General features: G+C 52.5%; 1 protein-coding gene across 3 annotated transcripts; it reads left to right on the top strand.

Moving 5' to 3' along the window:
• Positions 1 to 2,103: 2,103 nt before the first annotated feature.
• On the top strand, positions 2,104 to 19,327 carry IRF8 (interferon regulatory factor 8; the record flags this gene model as incomplete). 3 transcript variants are annotated; one of them, XM_079723958.1, is made up of 8 exons in its annotated part: positions 2,104 to 2,277; positions 8,008 to 8,191; positions 10,646 to 10,734; positions 12,103 to 12,208; positions 13,306 to 13,353; positions 17,455 to 17,841; positions 18,494 to 18,609; positions 19,151 to 19,327. In XM_079723958.1, the coding sequence occupies 8 exons, from the start codon at positions 2,104 to 2,106 to the stop codon at positions 19,325 to 19,327; spliced, it is 1,281 nt and encodes a 426-aa protein (XP_079580084.1). The 3 variants fall into 3 exon arrangements, with proteins under 3 accessions (XP_079580084.1, XP_079580083.1, XP_079580082.1); XM_079723957.1 differs by having other exon boundaries at positions 13,303 to 13,353; XM_079723956.1 differs by lacking the exon at positions 2,104 to 2,277 and adding an exon at positions 3,007 to 3,213 and having other exon boundaries at positions 13,303 to 13,353.
• Between the last annotated feature and the right edge of the window lie 2,546 nt (positions 19,328 to 21,873).

The following is a 21,873-nucleotide window of genomic DNA, read 5'->3' as shown; positions in this document are numbered from 1 at the left end:
GTTGGGATGTCTCTCTGGGCCTCAGAGTTTCGTCTTTTGAACGAAGCGGGGGCCGGATTAGATGATTTCTAGAGTATTTTCATGTTCTGTGACTCACTCTTTCTCTCAATGCCATTCTCTTACCTTTTTCTTTTCTTTTCTTTTCTTATAAATCACCACGAGATTCGTCCTTAAAAGTTGAGGGGTTATGAATCCATTAGAAATCCTGATGAGAAGGTGTTGACCTGCTTTCTAGAAACATGCCTGTACAAACAAAACTTTGCTTTTTATTTCAGGAGGCTCCTGGAGCACGGCCTCCAGTTTATGAACTTTGTACTAAGGGGGTGAGCAAAATGCTCACGAGCGGGAACATTTCATTTAATCGACAGATCCGCAGACAGCAGCCTTCTTTTGTGTTCTGGCCCCTTTCGCCGTCCTCCACACAGCTCCTTCCTCAAGTGAGGGGAGATGCTCCATCTTTCCTCCAGGAAAGCCCTGTGGGAATCTCTGCCCTGGGGTGCGTGGTGGTGTCGTCAGGTGTCGCTCCCAAATCTGTCCCTTCCAGTTTATAAACACAAGGGACTGTTTTCAAATTCTGGGACTTTGAGATCCATGCACTTTGCCGATGAGGAGAGCCTCGGAGAGATGGTCAGGTGACTTTCCCAAGGTCTAGTTAGAGAAAAGCCTTCGCTGGGGTCTACAGTTTCCAAATCGAAGTCCAGTTCCCATTTCACATGCTTCACTCCTTTTGAATCCACAAACGGCAGCTGGAGTTAATTGGATGAAAAAGTTACAGGTGGCGCTCATTGGCCCTCACCTTCTCTCCTCCTACCTGGGGCCTGGACCCCTTCTCCGACCGCATAGCCACCTGTGGGGTGGCTGGAGTGTCCAACACACACACACACTTCTTGCTTTATGGACCAGGATGGCTCTGGATGTGACCATGTTCTTAGGGATGTTATGTCTTGTCACTGGTGATTGTTTCAAATTTGTTGGCCCGAAGAGGTCACATTTTAATCGGAAGAATTGAAATGCTGTTTTTTTTTGGGTGGGCGTCTGTCCAACCGCCTAGGGGATTTCCACCCTGTTCTTGTAAACGTGGGCTGTGAGTCGATACGGCATGGTCGCGTTCTCTTTCTGTGTGCTGTTGGGAAAGCTGTCTGCTCTGGCTAGAATGTTCTTCCCAGGGGTGTCTTTGGGCGCCCGGGGTGGTGAGGCCCCCTAGATTCTGGTGCATTCTGGGAGAGGCAAGCTTTGCTCTGTTCTGTCACTGCAGTTGTTTTCCTCCCTCTTGTCCTCTATCTCCCAGTTGGTCATAAGAGTTCCTGAGGAGGAAAGTTGGGACAGTAGTAACAACATGTGTTATTTAAAGAGAATCTTCTCAGGTCCAGGCGCTGTGTGAGGTGCTCTATATGTGTCCTCTGAGTCCTCACCATGACAACGCCTGGTATCTGCAGTTATCCTGGTGTGTCAGCCAGCGTAGCTGACACTCCGAGGTTAAACGACGATCCAGGCTCACCCAGCTGAGAGATGGTGAGACTTGAATGGGACCCCAGCTTGGTCCCATTCCCAAACCAGCTGTGAAGGGGCAATCTAGAAGGGATAGCCTTGAGGATTTCTTGTTTCTCGGAGAACACAAATGTCATGTTTGCTCACGCATGCTGGTCCAGTGGGGCATTAAGTCATGGAATTGGCTCTCAGAGCGATGGACTGCTCATTGAGGGCACCTGAGAAGGTGAAAGTGACTTCCCCCATCTGCTGCTAAAAATGGAACGATGAGTGATGCTCTCATTTGCGGCTGTGTTTGCGTGAAACAGAACAGGGAGTGAAAGCTGGAAAGAGCACAGCCAGAGCCTTAGTTGGGGCCACATCTGTGAGGCACAGCTGCAGATTTCCCAGTGAGCTTTCAGTTTCCATTCAGGGTTGGAGGTCCTGGAAGCCGGCATTGTCTTCTCACAGCAGGTGGCCCAGAGTTCCTGGATCCCTGGGTTTCCCCCGAGCCGGCACCTGTGTTGTGATCCTCTGATTTTCCTGTTAGCAGTTCTTGGCTGTTGAGTACCTGGGGTGCTGTGAGTAATTAGACGGTGTTTGTAATTTCACAGGCTATGTTTTCTCTTTCCAAGGATGTGTGACCGCAACGGCGGCCGGCGGCTGCGGCAGTGGCTGATTGAGCAGATCGACAGCACCATGTACCCCGGGCTGATCTGGGAGAACGACGAGAAGAGCATGTTCCGGATCCCTTGGAAACACGCTGGCAAACAGGATTACAACCAGGAAGTGGACGCCTCCATCTTCAAGGTAGCGGCTTGGCCTCCCTGCCACATCGTGAGCTCCTGGTGGAGCTGTTGAGTGATTGATGTCTCTCTTATTTGCTTGAAAGTTAATCCAGTTTTTTTTAAAACAAATGAGTGCCGAATGTGTCTCAAAAAATATAGTAGGTGATTTTACACCTGTTATACGATTTAACCACTGTCCCGGTTAGTTGCATATTGTTGGCATTTTCCGTTGAGGAAAACCGAGGGCACTTTCTTCCCTTGCGCTGCCGTTTCTTTTGCATGAGGACTGGCAAACACAGAGAGAAAATACTTCTTTTAGACTGAGACCTTTTCCCCCGGGCTGCCCCCTAAATTCCATTTAGAATTCTAGGAAAGGTTTAATTCTTCATTCTTTCAGAGTTGCTACTTCTGCTTGGCAGTGTAGGGTCAGCTCAGATGAGAGAGACACCATCTGTCATCACTTCTGGGGCCAGGTCATGTGGGTGTCCTGAACCTGCAGCTGGTGTCTAAAACTAGTCCACTTCCCTTGAGAATCATCAGTACCCCAAGCATGGCGCGAGCTGCTGTGTAGTTCCACCATGTGCATTGAGACAGCAGCACTGACCGAGAGTTTGCTCTGTGCTAGGCCCAGCCCCACGTGTTTTATTTGTTTTCCTCTCCCACAATCCTATGCAGTAGGTGCCGTTCCTGTCCTTGTTCTGTAGAGGCTCCAAGAGGAGAAGTGACTTGTCCAAGACCTCCCAGCTCTTGGATGATGGAGCCAGTGTTTGAACCCAGGCATCCTAGCCGTGAGCCCAGGCTCCCAACCCCTAGCCGTACCCATCACCTAGATTCAGGCAGAGGAGCCAGGGCGTCCCAGCTCGGCAGCCCAGCCGGGTCATCAGAATCCCCCATCGGTCGTCAGGGTCACAGAAGTGCGGGCTCCACCCCTTGGGAGATTTGGAGCCCTAGGTCCAAGGTGAGCCCAGGCCTCCGTGTTTGCCAACAGATATATCGGAGGTGATCCGACTCAGAATCCGGGTTGCAAACTGCTGCCCTGTGTGCTTGTTGTGTGGGCATTTGGGGGCCAGAGTCCAGGAGGGGAGAGTGAGTGAATGTGGGAAGGAGCCAGGAGGCTGAGCAGGGTGGGGTGGAGGCTGAGCCGGAGCCCAGGCGTGCGTGTGAGGGGAGGAGGGGCCTGCAGGACCCCAGCACAGCCCTGGGCCCTGGGCCGGGGCCACTGTCCCCGACACAACCAAAGTGACAGAGGTTATCCCCCGGCCCCAGAGCACAGCACCGAGAGGTCACAGCTGGCTTGTGAGGCATGCCAGCCCTTCACGTCTCTGCCTGGCGTTTGCAGGGGGGCTGCACGTCTTAGCACTTCTGTTACTGTGTAACGCGGGTCACAGAGCTCTTTGACAATCGGATGCCCGTTGCCCGCCCCTCCAAGAAAAGTGGGCGCGTGCGAACGTTCTGCGCTCACCTTCGAGGGGGCCCTCGTGGCCTGGACATCCATCCGGCAGGTTTCTTCCCTTCAGGGACCCCAGGTCGGGAGCCTGGGCACTGCTCATGCCTCCTTTCTCCTCCTTGGTGGCATTGTGGATTCCTCTCTGGGAGAAGCTTTTTGCCTTTGGCATCACGGTGAATTTCTCTTGGGAATGGCTCCATCTAAATTTTAATATTGCCCAAGGTCCAGCCAGTCGATTGGGAATTCTAGATCATAGATGGCTGTAAGCCAGGGCTCCGCCGCCTGGGGCCAGATTGTTCCTGGTGTGGGTCCGTCTTGTGCACCTAAGAGGATGTTAGCAGCATCCTGGCCTTGACCTTCTAGATGCCAGTAGCACCCTCTGCCCCACTGTGACAACAAAAGATGCCTCTGACATTGCCAGTGCCCCCCTCCCCAGTGAGAGCCCTGCTAGGAGCGGACTGTGACCAGGATGAACAGATTGAAGCAGAGGCATGGGGGTGCTGAGGGCACAGTTGGAGGCTGACCATCAGTAAAACTGCTTCAGGAGGGGACTGGGGGCGAGACCAGTGACTGCACAGCCCTGCTTGTGGCTTGCCGGTGGAGATGCAGGCCTCTCCTTTCACCCTGCTCCCGCTTTGCTCTGGGGGGTAATGAAATAGAGCCCCAGATTTATACATCTTATGCAACGTTCTTCATGGCCGTTTCAACAGCGTTGAGAAAAATGTGGAAGATTCCCAATGTTTCCGTTGATTACGCAGTCCCTCAGTGTGGCAATCTGAAATGAGTCTACAATCTCGGCAGGAATGGGGGCGGGAGGGAGACTGGGCGCCCACCCGGAGCTGGGTGGCCACCCGAAGGGCGACATCCTGGGCTGGTGGACATGCACATGGTGGAAGACCCCTCTGGCCCGTCCCCAGTGGTGCTCACTTCCATCCACCAAGGGGCACGTCTCTGCCATGTCCACCAACAGAGCTCTGCTGTTGGAAAAGCCAACAGTCAGGCCTTGAGCCATCTTGGGGATTTTCTGTTTATGTAGAGAACCGTTTGTTTCAAACATTCAGAGAAAACCTTTCAAAAATTTATGAGTTAAGAGAAAAAAAAAAAAATGAGCCTGCTTTCCTGCTTTAGTCAGGGATCGTAAGAAGCCACTTATACCAGAGAATCCTTCATTGTCTGCAGGTGTCATTGTGAGGTCAGCTTCGTGGTGTGGACCAGAGACAGGAGATTGAAAAAGACATTAGCTCATTTTGTATTATCCCTGACTGTACTGATGAGGCCCTGATATCAGCTCATATTTATTCTTAAAAAAGTATTTTGCCTCCTTTTCATAAAGTTGAGGGCGAAGATCTAGTTAACTGAGGGTTATGACTTGTTAATTGTTCTGCCATTGACCAGGCTTTGTGACAGGCCTGAATAAATTAGAACTTACTTTGCAGCAGATATTTCAAATTCAGTAGGCCTTCGAGGAAAAAAATCGCATTTGACTTTTAAAGCGCAAAATGAGACAGTAATGTTTGTTTTCTGTTGTTTTTAAATTTTATTGAAGTGTAGTTGATTTACAATGTTGTGTTCCTTTCTGCTGCACAGCAAAGTGACTCAGTTATACATATATACTTTTTTATATTCTTTTCCATTCTCATTTATCACAGGAAATTGAATATAGTTCCCTGTGCTCTACAGTAGGACCTTGTTTCTTATCCATTCTGTATTTAATAGTTTGCATCTGCTCATCCCAAACTCCCAATCATCCCTCCCCCTTGGCAACCACAAATCTGTTCTCTATGAGACACTAATGTTAAATGGGAAAGAGCTGGTGGTCCCGGGTTTAACGCTGGCTGCTGACGAGTGCAGAGCAGCACACGGACAGGGGAGACGTAGGTTCCGGTGTATTCTGAGCCGCTGCGTGGCTGTTGGTGGGCCTCAGATCACTCTGTTCTGTCTTGCACTTGCTCTTGAAGAGAAATCATCCAGGTAAGCTGGCATTTTCGAGCCGGCCAGAGAGCCTTGCAAGGGCTCAGGGCAGGCTGGCGGTGGGGCACCCGATGCAGCCTGGTGCACGTCCTGACTGCGGGGCCCTGCTTTGCTCTTTGGAGCTGGCTTTCCTGACGAGTGCCCACGGCAGTGCCCCATGGGCTGTGCAGCTCTGGATCACACCCCAGCTGGCCTAACATGGCCCCCAAATCCACGCTCTTCCAGTCCCATTGGTGACGCGGATTACCAGCTCAGTGGTTCTCAAATGAGGATGTGTGTGAGTCATGATAGTACTTCTTTAGGGGACACTTGGTAGTGTCTGGAGATGTTCTGGGTGTCACAGCGGGGAGAGGGGATGCTACTGGCACTAGTGGGTAGACGCCAGGGATGCTGCCGGACCTCCCACCGTGCCCAGGATGGCCCCCACCCCGAAGAGTGGTCCAGCCCCAAATGGCATTAGTGCCAGGTGGAGAAAACCGGATTTAACGTAAATGCACATTTGAAATTACCGTTCAGTGTGTACACAGTTTACACTTAAATTTCTATGAAAAACATAAATCAGTGCTTGGTTTGTGACGCAGTTAATAAACGAAGAGAAAAAGACGGAAAAGGATTGAAAGCCATTTACTTTTAAACATGTTTCTAAAGGGGAGTCCTGCGTCTGTGAGGAGGAAATGACTGCATGTGCTCACTAGTATGAGTAAGGGAGCTTCTCCAGTTCCTTTACCTCGGGTAAGACTGCAGACTGAGCTTAGGGCAGCAGCCGAGCAGAGAGCACAGGCACTGAGCTTGTCCTAACATCTGGGGGAAAAGTCAGGACGATTTTATGAATTTTATTTATTTATTTGGCTGCGTTGGGTCTTCGTTGCTGCGCGCGGGCTTTCTCTAGTTGTGGCGAGCGGGGGCTACTCTTTATTGCGGTGCGCGGGCTTCTCATTGCGGTGGCTTCTCTTAATTGCGGAGCACGGGCTCTAGGCACGTGGGCTTCAGTAGTTGTGGCTCACGGGCTCTAGAGCGCAGCCTCAGTAGCTGTGGAGCATGGGCTTAGCTTCTCCGCGGCATGTGGGATCTTCCCGGACCAGGGCTCGAAACTGTGTCCCCTGTATTGGCAGGTGGATTCTTAACCACTGCACCACCAGGGAAGCCCTACCAGGACTATTTTAAATGGGAATCTGACTCAGGGTGTTACGGAGTTCCTGGCCACCTAAGTCAGAATCACTGGGATGTTGGCTAAAGATATGGGTTCCCAGACCTAACCCACAGGTACCCAAGGAGACTTGCGGGGCAGGGCCCAGGAATCCGCATGTTAACGAGCTTCCCAGGGGATCGGTATATGCATTAAGCTTGGGAACACCTGCCTGCTGCTTGCTGAAGTAGAAATTCCTTGGGTTGGAAGTCAGAACAGCTGGTTTTTAATCCCAGACTGGGTCACCTTGGGAAAGTCAGCTCTTAGAATTTCATTTTCCCGGGTGAGGGTTGAGAATTTCCTCCAGATCTCCTATTATTTTAGGCTGGAAGACATGTCTGATTTTGCCTGACACCAAACGTTATTTTCACCTGACAGTAGTGACCTCCTGATTGGTGTGTCTGTATTCCAATTTTGAAATCTAAAAACTGTGCCCATCCACATGTTTTTATTTTATTTTATTTTAAAATACTGCCCCATTTTACATTTTGACTTAAAGTTTCCAGCTTTGAATTTCTGGTCCTAGTTCAGATTCTAAGGTTTGGAGAGGTCAGAAAACAGAGCTGTAAAAAAAACCCACAGAGAGGGAAAACATTTCTTTGCATTTTAGACAGTGCCCTGGGGAGCGGTAGGGGAGATGGGGGTGGGGAAGGTTAGAATAAACGCCAAAATGCAAAACAAAATTTCTGTTAAAAGTAGCAGGGCAGTGGATGACCACATTCAGACTCTCTTGCAAATGTTCCCTTTTCATGCTACATTTTAGCTAGAGGTTGATTTGAAAAAGCAACAAATTGTTCTTTGTTTTGAACATTCTAGTGAAACCATGTGCAACTTCCTCTTTGCGCTCCTTGACCTCAGGCTCCTGCTGGCCCTCTGGTCCAGGGGAGGATTTGCAGGGGACGGATCCAAGATATATATGTGTGTGTGTCCTTGGGCCTGGGTTCGAATTCCGGAACCCCTCCCCCCCCCCCCCACCTGGGTCTTTGAACTTCTGTCAGAGGAAGTGGTCTGACTGGGGTCTCTGAGCCCTGAAATCCTTGACTGAGGACCTTCAGGAGGGTGAGCAGAGCAGGTCCTGCCCGTGGCCCTGGGTGTGCATGGTCCCGGGGCCAGCTGGGTACTTCATGTGTTTTCTTTTCTTCCTTCAGGCCTGGGCCGTTTTTAAAGGGAAGTTTAAGGAAGGGGACAAGGCTGAGCCGGCCACATGGAAGACGAGGTTACGCTGTGCTTTGAACAAGAGCCCGGATTTTGAGGAAGTGACAGACCGGTCCCAGCTGGACATTTCTGAACCGTATAAAGTTTACCGAATCGTCCCCGAGGAGGAGCAAAAATGTAAGTATCCTTTCTTTATGGGCACTTGGCCCAACGGAGGCCACCTGGGTCTGGGGTTCGAGTCGCCGCCCATGGGGTCCAGCTAAACAAATAGTTCTCTCCTTTATGTCAGCAGAGGTTGAGGTCTCCTTCCGCTGACCTCACCCACCATCTGCCGGCTGTGGCAGCTTCCAGTTGAGAGGCAGCGGACGGGAGGAAGGGGCGGGAGACGGGGTGGCAGCTGGCACTGCTTCTCGCTGACTGTTGGACCAGGAGCGAGTGCTGGGGCCTCCCTGGGGCTCAGCAACGGGCTTGGACGGGAGCAAGGCTCCCCGAACAGTGCCGATGAGGGATTCCGTTTGTTTTCTAGCAGCTCGCGGAGCAGGCTAGGAGAAAATAAGGCGGACAAAGAAGGGATGGCTGATAGGGGTTGAGGGCAGAGTTCTTGAATGAACTTGCAGATGGCGCACTGTTGGCTTCATTGCTGGAGATCGGATATGCTTCTAGATATTAGATCCTGACCGTTGTTTGGGAACCCCCAGCTGTGATAGTTCCTGAAGTCTCCTCCCGCTGTAAAATCCCAGGAAAGCAATTGTGAGGAGATTAAAGCAGAATAGCAAAAACCTGCCTCACATCCCCCCATCCTGCTGTCCACGCTCTGCTCTGGTCAGACATCACTAATCGATCAGGATGTGCTGAGCTCAGATCTGGCCTCAGGCGTTTTCAAAGAGCTGTGCTCTGCAGCTGCTACAGATTAGAGCTGGCCCAGGAGATGAAACCTAATTACCACCCCTAGTTAAAAACATTCTTTCAACACGTTGACTTTCTTAGCCGTTTGATGTAGCAGTTAGAATCTTGGCACAGCATCCTTTCCTCCGTAGCTGCTTAGTTAGTCGTCCAGTGATGCTGGGAAGAAAACAGAACCCTTGAAAACTGCCTAGGGCTGGGCAGGAATTCTGAGTTTCTGAGGGGGCTCTTCCCACTGCAGGGAGGTTGAAAATGTTGATACGTAATTTTTAAAGTTAAAATCGTGACTCAGAAATAAATGGTGAGCCTGGGTCGGAGAGTTGTTTAACTTGTTAACGAGGGCGCCAGCGTGCTGTCATCTAAGACTGTTTCACAGAACATGCGACGCAGGTGCGCACGGTCAGTGAAAGGCAGAAGGCGGAGCCGAACCTGTGAGTGTCCTGCCCGGGCAACACAACCATAGCTGCGGGTGATCTTCTCTCGTGATCACTTGTAGCTTAGTTGTCTGTGAATTAACACCTAACTACTGAGTCTGAACCCTAATGGACAATCAGTAGCAAGTCAAACAAACTGACCTTCCCCATGGAGAATCAGATGGCCCTTAGGGGGACACCTCTTAGCTAATACTCTGGGATGCTCTATTGCCATCTTACTTCCAGTTTTGGATAAATTTTTCATCATCACAAAGTATAATAAATTGTGAGTTGAAGGAACAGAGAAGTTTCTCTTAATCCTCCCACCCGCAGGGTCAGCCAAGCTTGAACGGGCAGGCGACCCTGTCTTGTTTATAGCTCGGAGCGCAGCCAGCATCACCTGCAGGGGTGGATGTTACAGAAGCAGCGGTTCTCAGGGGGCAGAGAAGCTTCGCATTTGCATAATGTCTAGGTGGGCGCGCACTCCTCTGTACCTCACTGGTTCGCTGGCTACTCTGGGGGTGCCCCGCTTGTCCCCTGCCTCCCCCATCAGCAGCTTCTGAGTGATTTTTTTCAAATCAAAATCGAATCAATATTCAGTCCGGATGAAACAGTGGGTCAATTCTACAGATGATTGGGACTGATGAATTCTAGCAAACGAGTGTTTGTTGGTCATAATGCATCTCACATGGATAAATGTAATGGGGTGAGTTTCTGGCTGGGGAAGAGGCCTGAGAGGGGGGAAGAAGCTAGCCGGGTCCAGAGTGCTTGTCGTGGGAATGCTCGTGTGCCTTTAGACGGTTCCTGCTGCAGGCGGGTTCCAGCCTGGGCATCCGCGGGCCTTTATGGTGCGCCGCCTGCGTGCACAGATGCACACATGTCTATTGGGAAAGGCCAAAATGAGATTTCCTGCCCATTAACTTTAAAAAAAAGACTCCAACCTGCAAACACATTTTGCCGGGAAATCTTTGCCTGTCTTCAGATGCCCTAGCTTGTAACTCTATCCTCTGTCAGGTGTAGAGTAGATCAGACGTGAGTTCATCTTAGATCTCAGCAAATAGAAGGAAGAGACCAAAGTGCTGCCTTGGTCGTCTGCGTGCTGGACGCAGCAGCAGCCAACTTCTCTTGTGCCTGCTGACCAGATGACTGAAGCAGCATGGGAAAAAGATTTCTAGGCCTTTCCCAAACCACTGAAGACGCATATTGGCTTTTGTTTCCTTCAGCCTGGCCTTAAGAAAAAGCCACTGACTGTGGCCTTGATGATGGTTGTGATGCCTCAGTGCCGGTTGTCACGCGTTTGTCCGGTTTTCCGTAGGCAAATTAGGCGTGGTGGCTCCCGGTTGCATTAGTGAAGCCACAGAGATGGAGTGCGGTCGCTCCGAGATCGACGAGCTGATCAAGGAGGTGAGTGGGGGCAGCGTTTCCAGAGGTCCGGCCCCGACAGAAGCTGCGCGTGTTCGGTGGAGAGCGGCGGAGAGCGGCACCATCCCGAATGCTCTGCCGAGGCCTCCGGGGCCTCGGGCTCTCGCTCGCTCAGGGATGGGGCGTGAGGACCTGCCATCCTCGCGGGGCCAGCCTCGGCCCGCTGGTCAGCCCCCTGCAACTTACAGCCTGTCCTTCATCCCGAGGGCTGGGGCCAAGCTGCCTGCTCTGCATCAGTGAAGTTCCCTCAAGCTCTAAACTTGTCATATTTTAAACATTGTGAATGGCACCATATATTCCCGTGCCTTTTTAGGCAGGCTGTAGTGAAAAAGCAAACGTTCTTTGCTGCTTGGGGTTGTCGTCATGATATGGATTATCACAGAGCTCTCGCGCTGGGGGGGCTGCCTGTTACTCATATGCAGCTCTTAGTCCTTGATGGGTTGGAGAGCCATCTAACCAGGCTTATTAGAATTGTACACAAGCTCATAGTTCATAGGCTATAAGTGAAGGCTTAATGGGGTCTCCTTAGGCAAAACACGTGGGTTTTTGAATACTAGTTTTAGCTACCTTTCGCTTCATAGCTATGTTTTTGTGCATGTTGCAAGGCCGACATTGCCTAGCTAAAATTATTCCGCACAGCCTTGCAAAAGGGGGTGTGGGTGCTATACAGAGTCTTCTCAACACTCACATGGCAATAATAGAATCGTTTGGAGTGCTTTGAGGGAGAGAATGCAGATAACAAAATGCAACCTCCTCTGGGCTGCCTGGCTTTCCTGCACATGGCAGCTGTTAAGCCTCTGGGTGGGCTCTGGCAGCAGACCCAGTGAATTCCTGGCTTCATTTCTTTCCAGTGATGTCCCGTTTTCCATACAAGGCTTTCCAGCCAGCTCAGCTAAGAGAGTGAGATACTTGCGTTGGCACGTGAGGATCACAGCGAGGGCAGGTTTCAGAACGTTTTCTAATTGGACTTGCTGGCCTCCTTTAAGGAACGGGTCAGAGATGCAAAGTCTAGACGTGGCGCATGGCGTGAGACGGGCTGGAGCGCGGGAGACTGTGTCTAAGGTCACCGTGTGCTTCCCCAGGGCGTTAGGGCAGCTGGGTGACCTGGCCATTCGGTTTTGCAATAGGCACTTCCATGTAAAAGGCCAGTAAACACATGAGGGGCCCCGCAGAGGCTAGTGATTCGGTCTCATGGTTTGATTGCTCAGCCTGGTGGATTTGTTGTCTTGGATCTTTCAAGATGCAAAGTGAAACTTTGCTTCATCTCGTGCGATGGAGATGACAGCGTGGCTTTAGTTAAGTCTGGAAGCCCAGTGACAGCACCGCTCTCCTCTCTCGCCCCTGCCCCAGCCTCCCGTGGACGATTACATGGGGATGGTCAAAAGGAGCCCCTCCCCGCCCGAGGCCTGCAGGAGTCAGCTCCTCCCCGACTGGTGGATGCAGCAGCCCAGCGCAGGTGAGGGCGGGCCCCCCCCCCCCCCCCCACGCTGCGGGGCCAGAGGTGTTCCCATGGCTACCGGCCTTCTCTCCTTTCTGCTTGGGGCGGGTGGGCGGGGAGGCTACCATCATGCCTATTTTCCTGAAGGTGACTGAGCCCAGAGAGCTGGTGTGGCTTCCGGGCCCGAGGGCACAACCTGGCCACGCCTTTGTGCCCCACTTGCCACTGTCCCCTGGGGGCACAATGTCCTTCCCGTAGGTGGTGGCGCCCCCGCTGTGCCCCTGGGAAGGGTGGACGGAGGGGCGGGACACCAGAGGGAAGATGCAGCGGGGCTCGTAGGTCTGTTAGGACAGTCTTGTGCATGAGGACCCCTGAGCGCCAAGGATAGCCGAGGGCATCTGAGATGGGGAGAGCTCGGAGCCCTGGATTTGAATCCCATGCCAGGAAGTTGCATATCTTATTCGAGGCTCAGTTTACTTGACTATAAAATGGAGACACCGGGACCTGCCCCCCAAGGTCGTGAGGACTAAGTGAGGCCTTCGCCCTTTTCTTAGCTTCTGATGTCCCCCGCCCCCGCTCCTTGAAACGACCCTCCCTCCGCAGGCACGAGCATCTTTGCCTCCTCCCTCGCCTCTTTGCCCCACTGTCCCCTGTGGGAGACCGGGAGGTGACAGCTGGCCTAGCGACCTCAGAGTTGGCCAGGCTGCTGGGGGACGATGTCGCCCCAAATCCCTGTGCTGCAGCAGCGCGACCGGGAACACTCGCTGGGCTCTGGGCTCCCCTCCGGGGCAAGGCCTGGGTGAGGGGCCGCAGTCCAGGGGTGTTTCAGGAGCAGACCCCGGGGCGGGAAGGAAGTGTGGCCCCATGGTGTCACACCGACACACGATCAGAGATCCCACAGCACGGGGGAAGGCTCCTCCTGCTGCCCACCGGTCGGGTTGAGGTCTGGCTTTATGAAAGAAGGGTCGCTGTGCCGGGAGGGAACACCCTGAATGCGGCGGAAGCCTGCGGCGGGGCCTCAGGCACACGCACCTGCGGCTCCTAAGGTGACTGGGTCCCCGCACACGGCTGGGGGTCTGGCTGGGTCTGAAGCTGCTTTTGTCTCTCTCCAGCAGGCCTGCCACTGGTGCCAGGGTACAGCACCTACGACGCGCACCACGCAGGTACGGAGGGGCTCGGGGCGGGCTAGGGGCGGGCTGGGGGCGGCCACGCGAGCTCTTTGAAGACAAAGCTCTAAGGACCCGTGGGGGCCCACAAGGGTCATGGACAAGCGCGATCCGGTGTCGGAAGTTGGGAGCCCGATTCCTCCTCCTCACTGTTTGGCTTGGGAGCAAGTGGCGGTCTTCTTGAGCTTCTTCTTGGGTTGGACCAACAGACAGATCCAAAGAGTTCTCTATGGCTGTACTTATGCAGGAGAAAGAGCGTGGGCACAGACACGCTCAAGGCCCAGCTCTGTGTGACCCCAGGTGGAGTAGCTGGACCATTCGGAGCCTCAGGCTTCTCACCTATAAAGTAGTAACAGGGGTGACAGCCGCCTCACCAGAGTGCTGTGAGGTTTTAACGGGGTATTATTACAACTTGCTGGTGGGGACCTAATTGGTCAGCGTCACCGGGGTCAGCTTCCTTTACTGACATACCCTCTCCCACACCCAAGCTCGTAGCAATAGGGATACTAATAACGATGATGACGATGACAGTGGTGATGGTGTTGATGAGACGGTGTTGATAGTGACGGTGTTCCTGGGTTGTTCCAGAGCTTCTCAGTACCCAGCGTGTGAGGAGACTCACAGCCACCGCCTCATGCCGAGAAAGTCCTAAACCATTCTTGTAGAAGTTGTGGACTTCGGTCCCTCTGTTCTGTTCACACGCCCACCACTAGGTGAACAAGCTGTCAAGGGAGGAGGCCGTGAGTGAAGCGGACAGGTGAAAGGCGCCAGGGAGCGGTAGGGAGTGTGGCAAAGTGGAACCCCATGCCCACTGCGCTTCCCCGTGGACTCGCAGACCCTGCCAGCCTTGCTTTCCCCATATACTGCAGAGAAACCAGAGGTCTGGATTTTTATGTGAAACATTCCATGTAAAACGCTGGCAACAGACACGTGTTGACAGCACCCCACTGTGCTGACAGATCCACACGCGCCTCAGGCCGCCAGTGTGTGCTCTCGACTGTGTCGTTGAAGTGACCAGGGTCAAGGGTATCATCTGGAACTGTCAGAGTGGCGGGAGTGGCAGGCATGGAGCTAGCCTACAGGGCAGGGCTGGGTCCAGGCCCCCAATTAGCAGCCGCGTCGTCAGGGCGAGCGCCTTCACTTGTCTATGCCCCAGTTTGCTTACCTGGAGAGTGGTGTAATTATGAATAGTCTCCATCTCGAGGGGTCGCTTTGAGGACTCAGTATGCTAATGGGTCCCCACACTGGGCTCAGCACCAGGTACGGCTGTGAGACCAGGGATGGGACATAACTTCAGGGGTCTCATCCACACAGCTTGTCTTTTGTCCTGTCATCCCAGTTTATTTTAACCACCGCTTACACGGTGCTTACACGTGCCGGACACAAATGCGAGCCCACACTGTCCTCACAGCTGCCTGGCGGGGCTGTCATCTCCACTTTGCTGATGGGGAGGGAGGCTTGGAGTGGTGGAGCCGCTGCCCGGGCCACCCAGCTGGGGCCACACGCCAGGCGGCCAGGCTCCAGAGTCCGTGCCCCTGGCATCTGTGCTGAGCCGCCACCGTGGTCAGACTGTCCCCCAGCAGGGCTGTCCTCGGTGGGCGAGTGGCTAAACCGGGCGCAGGACGGGGTTGCCGTGCGGCTCTTAGATCCGCAGGAAGGCTGGCCCGCGCTCCCCGGTGGCCAGGCTGAGGCGCTTCCCCTCCGGGGCCTCCGCCGCTTGGCTGGAGCGGCCGCGTGTCCTCGCTCAGGCCCTGCCAGCCCGCGCCGCCCCTCAGCAGGGGCCACTTGCACAGCCCTCCTGGGCCTGTCTGGAGCACCTCTGCAGCAGCCGTTCACACGGCCGCGAGGCGCTGGCATGAGATCAGGCCTGGGCGATGACAGGGCAAAGGGGCAGAGTGGTGACAGAGCCAACCTGGAGCATTTCATTCATTTGGGACAAAGGTCAGAATTGCTCCGGAGCGTAGGGAGTGGAGCGCGGAGCATTAGGTGGTGCAGACACGGCACGTGGGGAGGGTGGTGAGCGGGGGACGAGGCGCGGGCTGGGATGCGGGTGCTGCTGAGCCACCCGGGCCTCAGTTTCCCCAAATATCAAGTAAACGCGTTGGACTGGACCACCTGAAGCCCCGACCCACAACCCCGCATGATTCGGGAACGCCACTGAACTCCGACGTGGGAGACAATGGAGCCTGGGGTATGGAGCAGGGAGTCGTGCCGTTTGAGCAGAGGCCAGTGGGCGGGTCCGAGGAATCAGGAGTGCACGGCCGCGTTAACCCAGGCCAGGCAGGCGGGTGCCCGCGGGGCCGCCCGACAGTGGGGCAGGCGGTGCGCTGCACAGCTCTTGGGGGCACCGTGGAGTTGGGCCACTCACAGCTTGTGTGGCTCCCGAGGCAGCCCTCGGCGGGTCTGAGGCCCTTGGAAGGTGCCCTGAACTCACCAAGCTCACTGGTAGCGCGTGTACTTTTTTGTAGCTTAAGGTACGAAGATGCAGCTCCCTCTGGGGGTGCCCCTGGACTGCCTGTTGTCTTCACTCCCACCTTAGTTTAGAGGTTCCCAAACAAACAGTGGTCATGTGGGCCCCACCTTCGCAGTTGGTTTTCATATCTGGGTACCGCCTGGACTATTACTGTCTGACTTTTCTCTAAGTTTCACTTTTAAAAATTAAGTTTAATTTAAATGGGGACCATCTATCATTGCCTGTAAAGGTGGAACCAGTACCACTTGCTGTAAGTAGGAACTCAGAGGCCAAAGCCAAGCCGGTGGAAACCAGACATGCCGTTCAGAAATTCTGGCCGTTCTGTTACCCCCACCCAAGGCTCAGAGGCTCAAGTTCTCTGCCTCGTTTGAAAGGGAGGTTGTCAGAATTACGTGTTAAGGGTCCATCAGCTCCAAACTAGGGCTTTCTTTGATCAGAGATTGAGAGTATTGAAAATGGAATAATCTTTTCATTTATTTAATGCTGTCTCCCCCCGCCCCCCAGTCATCTTATGTGTGGCACATTTTGGGAAACGTCTTAATTTGAGTACTTTTCAGACTTCCTCCTGAGAACAGGTTTGGAGGAAAGGTTTTGGAGAGATTTTTTTTTTTTTTTTTTTTTTTCGCGGTATGTGGGCCTCTCACTGCCGTGGCCTCTCCCGTTGCGGAGCACAGGCTCCGGACGCGCAGGCTCAGCGGCCATGGCTCACGGGCCCAGCCGCTCCGCGGCATATGGGATCCTCCCAGACCGGGGCACGAACCTGTGTCCCCTGCATCGGCAGGCGGACTCTCAACCACTGCGCCACCAGGGAAGCCCTGGAGAGATTCTTTTTTTTTTTTTTTTTTTTTTTTTTTTGTTGCTGTACGTGGGCCTCTCACTGTTGTGGCGTCTCCCGTTGCGGAGCACAGGCTCCGGACGCGCAGGCTCAGCGGCCATGGCTTACGGGCCCAGCCGCTCCGCGGCATGTGGGATCTTCCCAGACCGGGACACGAACGCACGTCCCCTGCATCGGCAGGCGGACCCTCAACCACTGCGCCACCAGGGAAGCCCAGCCCTGGAGAGATTCTTAATTGGAAATTCAGGGAACCCCAAGGCGACTGTGAATTTGTCAGGAAAAAGATTGTATCTTTGTTTTCACTAACGTGGAAATCAAATCTAGCATTTCCTTCCATCGTGAATGTAGGCAGTACTGTGTGTGTGTTTGCGTGTGTATATATGTGTGTATACATCTAGTATAAATTGTATGTTGTATACATGATAGTGGTAGAGCAGGGCCTGTGAGATGGAGTTATTTTCCGAAGAATTTAAGTTGTCACAACATCGTTTACCCTCAACCGTGACTTGTAAATTACAGTAGTTACGAGACCATCCCCAGAAGGAGGGAGGACCCTCCTGCAATTTTTACTATCTTGAATCACTGGCTTCCTTAGTGATTCTGTGTATTTTTTCATGCTTATAAAAACATTATTTCTAGAAGGGGTGCGTGAACTTCCCCAGAATGCCGAAGAGTCCCAGGGTTAAGCCACCCCCCACCTTGGGAGAAAGGCAGGCTCCGGCTATGTTGGCACAGAAGGGACCGGGGCCCCTTCTCCCGCGGCCCCTGACCTGTCCCCGTCTCCCCACAGCCTTCTCCCAGATGGTCATCAGCTTCTACTACGGGGGCAAGCTGGTGGGCCAGACCACCACCACGTGCCCCGAGGGCTGCCGCCTGTCCCTGGGCCAGCCCGGCCTGCCCGGCGGCAAGCTGTGTGGGCCCGAGGGCCTGGAGCTGGTGCGCTTCCCGCCAGCCGACGCCATCCCCAGTGAGCGGCAGCGGCAGGTGACACGGAAGCTGTTCGGGCACCTGGAGCGTGGCGTCCTCCTGCACAGCAGCCGGCAGGGCGTGCTGGTCAAGCGGCTGTGCCAGGGCCGCGTGTTCTACAGCGGCAACGCCGCGGTGGGCAGGGGCGGCCCCAACAAGCTGGAGCGCGACGAGGTGGTCAAGGTCTTCGACACCAGCCAGTTCTTCCGAGGTCAGTCCCGACCCGACTTCCTCCCACCTGTGTGTCCAGGGGTGGCCCGAGGAGGAGAGGCCCCGGCCAGGGGGCAGCAGGGCGGCCCTGCCCGTTCTCCCCGAGCCACCCAGGCCCCTCCCTGCCTGACTCCCGGCGTCTAGAGGGGGTGCCCGCAGAGGGGGCGCCTATGCAGTTCTTTCCTTGTGCAGCTGTCGGAGGATTAAGGAACTTAGCGCCTTGCCACGTCGTTGGGGGCTGTCCCCGGGCCCTGGGAGCTGGTTACAGACACAGAGTCTCAGGCCCCAGCTCGGGCCTGCGGGGTCAGAATCTGCATCTTGGCAAGGTCCCCGGGCAGCCGTGTCCACGTCCTCAGACAGTGACCTTGTGCACGCCTGCACGGGAGCGCTGCCCGAGGCTGCCGTCATCCTGGGAGGCGTGTGGCTAGGATCCCACGCGCGGGAGTTCCTCCTGGAAGGTCGGGACGTGTGAAATCAGTCACTCCGGTCCCCTGAGGCTGCTGGCCAGAGAACTCCCGGGGGCTTTCTGGAGAAGGGGCCCCGCGAAGGGGGACGAGCTCAGGTGCAAAAGCCCCGAGTCCACCTGGCCGAGGGGGTCGCAAGGCCAGGATTCGCAAACACCTTCCCCTTCCCCTGCGCTGGTGTCCCTCCAGAGCTGCAGCAGTTCTACAACAGCCAGAGCCGGCTTCCCGACAGCAGGGTGGTGCTGTGCTTCGGAGAGGAGTTTCCAGATATGACCCCCTTGCGCTCCAAGCTCATCCTCGTGCAGGTGAGGACTGGTGGCTTCAGGGCTTGCGTCCAGACCGTGCAGCCTGCACGTCTGGCTGGGGACCAGGCAGCAGGGCCCGGGGGGCTCCACCCATGTGCAGGCCTGGACGAGCGCTTCAGGTGGGGGAAGGAGACTCTTTCTTTTCATCTCTGAACTATCTTCTCATGTTCCAGGACTCTCACAGTCCACATCGTTTCCATTCGTTTTGTTTAGTTCATTTTTTAAAACAAATCCTCCTTTTCAGAAAGAGTCTCCCCCTGTTCAGTTGCCTTAAGGTCTAAGTTGACAGACTAGGGCTTTGCCAGCCCTTGTTTAACTCTAGTCAAAGAAATGAACTCTAACTGGTGGAATTCTGGACCCTGGCTCGCCAGACTGGAGCACTACAGGGAGAGTATACATAGGAGTCTCTGCAAAAGACTGCTTGCTCGTTCATCCGCCGGAGGCCTGGAGGTTCTGATGGATGGCTCCGGACCGGGGTAATCAGAGAGGCCCACCTCACTCCCCACCTCCATCTCTGACCTTGTGGTGCATGTCCCTCCAGATCGAGCAGCTCTACGTCCGACAGCTGGTGGAAGAGGCTGGGAAGAGCTGCAGTGCTGGATCCATGATGCAGGCTCCCGAGGAGCCCCCGCCAGACCAGGTCTTCCGCATGTTTCCAGATATTTGCGCCTCACACCAGAGACCTTTTTTCAGAGAAAACCAACAGATCACAGTTTAAGTCTCTCTCTCGGGCACCCCGCCCCACCCACATCTAGAATTTCATTATTACAATTACTGTCGTAATTATTTAAGGATGTGGATCCCTCTGACCTGGGGTGGAAGACTTTACCCTGCTCTTCATTTAGTAAGGGCGTCCTCGAGGACTTGACAGGGAAACAGAGCTGTGCCCCACTTCTACCGTTCAGATGTAAGCATCGAAACTCGCACCAAATGCTCTGGAGGCTGTAACTGTAACTTGTGATTAAAACATTTATTTCCTGCATTTCCCCCTAATTACCATTAGTTGCTATGATTCTTTCAGTATTTGGGGATACTTGATATTTCCAAAGACCTGGCATTCAATTTTATTAGCAAATAGCTGTTTCCAGAACAGAAATCTGGAGTAGCAGATCAATTTTGTTTTTAACTTTGGTTAGAGCTATAGAGTTAAGTGTCTTCTTTTAAGCTTTAAAGACACCTGGATACCAGCCTTCCTTTAATAAGTGAAAGCAAAACTCTTGGGTTTTCAGAAGAATGCATCATTGTCTTCCTAGAATTTGGTGCCAGGAGAGCATTTCCATTGCCAGGTGAACTGGTGTGTTTTCGTCTTCAGACAATGAAAACTTTCCTTTTGGGCCTTTGTTGCCAGGAAGCTTAGAGCTAAATTTATTTTTTCATTTCTGTAATTAAATCATCTGACATACCTCTCTCTTCTTTGTTCTAAATGGTTTTGACCTGTTTTTAAAATATTTGTACTTTTAATTGCCCTTTTTAAGTTAATTGTCCTATTGTAAGCTGCCTTGAATCTTTTTTTTTATAAAGTGGGCAGGATATAAACCACAAGTTCAAAAAATAATTGTGGATGGCACCATCTTTTTGATCGTGGCTCCGATTCAGTCAACCCATTCGTGGGCCAGCGATGTGGAACGTGGGAGGGCAGCTGGAGTCGATTGGGGAACACTGGGTGAGATATGTCAGCTTCTCACCACTACGCTGGTCTCCTAGCCCCAGTACTCCTTGCAGTCAAAGATGACCCCACTCAGTGTGGAGAAAAGGGAACCCTCCTACACTGCCAACTGGGGGGAATGTAAATTGGTGCAGCCACTATGGAGAAAGTATGGAGGTTCCTTAAAAAACTAAAAATAGAATTACCATATGATCCTGCACTCCCACTCCTGGGCATATATCCAGTCAAAACAATAATTCGAAAAGATACCTGCACCCTTATGTTCATAGCAGCACTACTCACAGTAGCCAACACGTGGAAATGACCTAAATGTCCATCAACAGAGGAATGGGTAAAGAAGGTGTGGTACATATATATACAGTGGAACACTACTCAGCCATAAAAAAGAATGAAATAATGCCATTTGCAGCAACATGGCTGGACCTAGAGATTATCACACTAAGTGAAGTTAGAGAAAGACAACTACTGTATGATATCACGTGTATGTGGCACCTAAGATACAACACAAATGAACCTGTCTGAGAAAGAAACAGATTCACAGAGAACAGAACTTGTGGTTGCCAAGGGGGTGGCTGGGGGAGGGATGGATTGGGAGTTTGGGATTAGCGGGTGGAAACTATTATATACAGAATGGATAAACAAAAGATCCTACTGTGTACAGCACAGGGAACTATATTCAAAATCCTGTGATAAACCATAATGGAGAAAAATATGAAAAATATATATATAACTGAATTGCTGTGCTGTACAGCAGAAATTAGAGCAACATTGTAAATCAACTATACTTCAATAAAATTAAAATTTAAATTGTGGTGAAATACACATAAACTTTTTAAAAAATGACCCCACTGCACACCAAATTCTACCCTTCAACATAGTGGGATTCCAACAGAGAAGTCCCAGTTTTAGCCCTGGAAGAACTTCCCCTATTTACTAGCAAATAACACGCATCTACTCCCCAAAAAACATATCCACGTGTTTACCCTCAGTCATGATACTAATCAAAAGCCAGATAGGAGCCTGAAAACAATGGCTTGCTTGGCTTTCTGGTTCACAATATCGCACTAACCTTCCAACGTGCAGGATAATGTATCTCTACAACCACTTAAAATCACTTTCGTAATTGCAAAGCACTTGATACCAATGGCATTTTTCACAGAACTAGAACAAAAAATTTTTAAATTTGTATGGAAACACAACTTAAGAAAGAAAAACTGAGCTGGAGGAATCTGGCCTGACTTCAGACTATACTACATAGCAACAGTAATCAAATCAGTATGGTACTGGCACAAAAACAGAAATACAGATCAATGGAATAGGATACAGAGTCCATAGATAAACCCATGCACCTATGATCAACTAATCTATGACAAAGGCAGCAAGAGTATAAAATGGAGAAAATACAGTCTCTTCAATAAGTGGTTAAAATCAATCACTAAAAAAAAAAAAAAAAAAGTGGTGCTGGGGAAACTGGACAACTGCATGTAAGAGAATGAAATTAGAACACTAACACCATACACAAAAATAAAGACCTAAAATGTAAGACTGGATAGTCTAAAACTCTTAGAGGAAAACACAGACATAACACTCTCTTATAA

The sequence above is a fragment of the Hyperoodon ampullatus genome (assembly GCF_949752795.1).
Source record: "Hyperoodon ampullatus genome assembly, chromosome: 18".
Classification (NCBI taxonomy): Eukaryota; Metazoa; Chordata; class Mammalia; order Artiodactyla; family Ziphiidae; genus Hyperoodon; species Hyperoodon ampullatus.
This window is presented reverse-complemented; position numbering and strand designations above follow the sequence as displayed.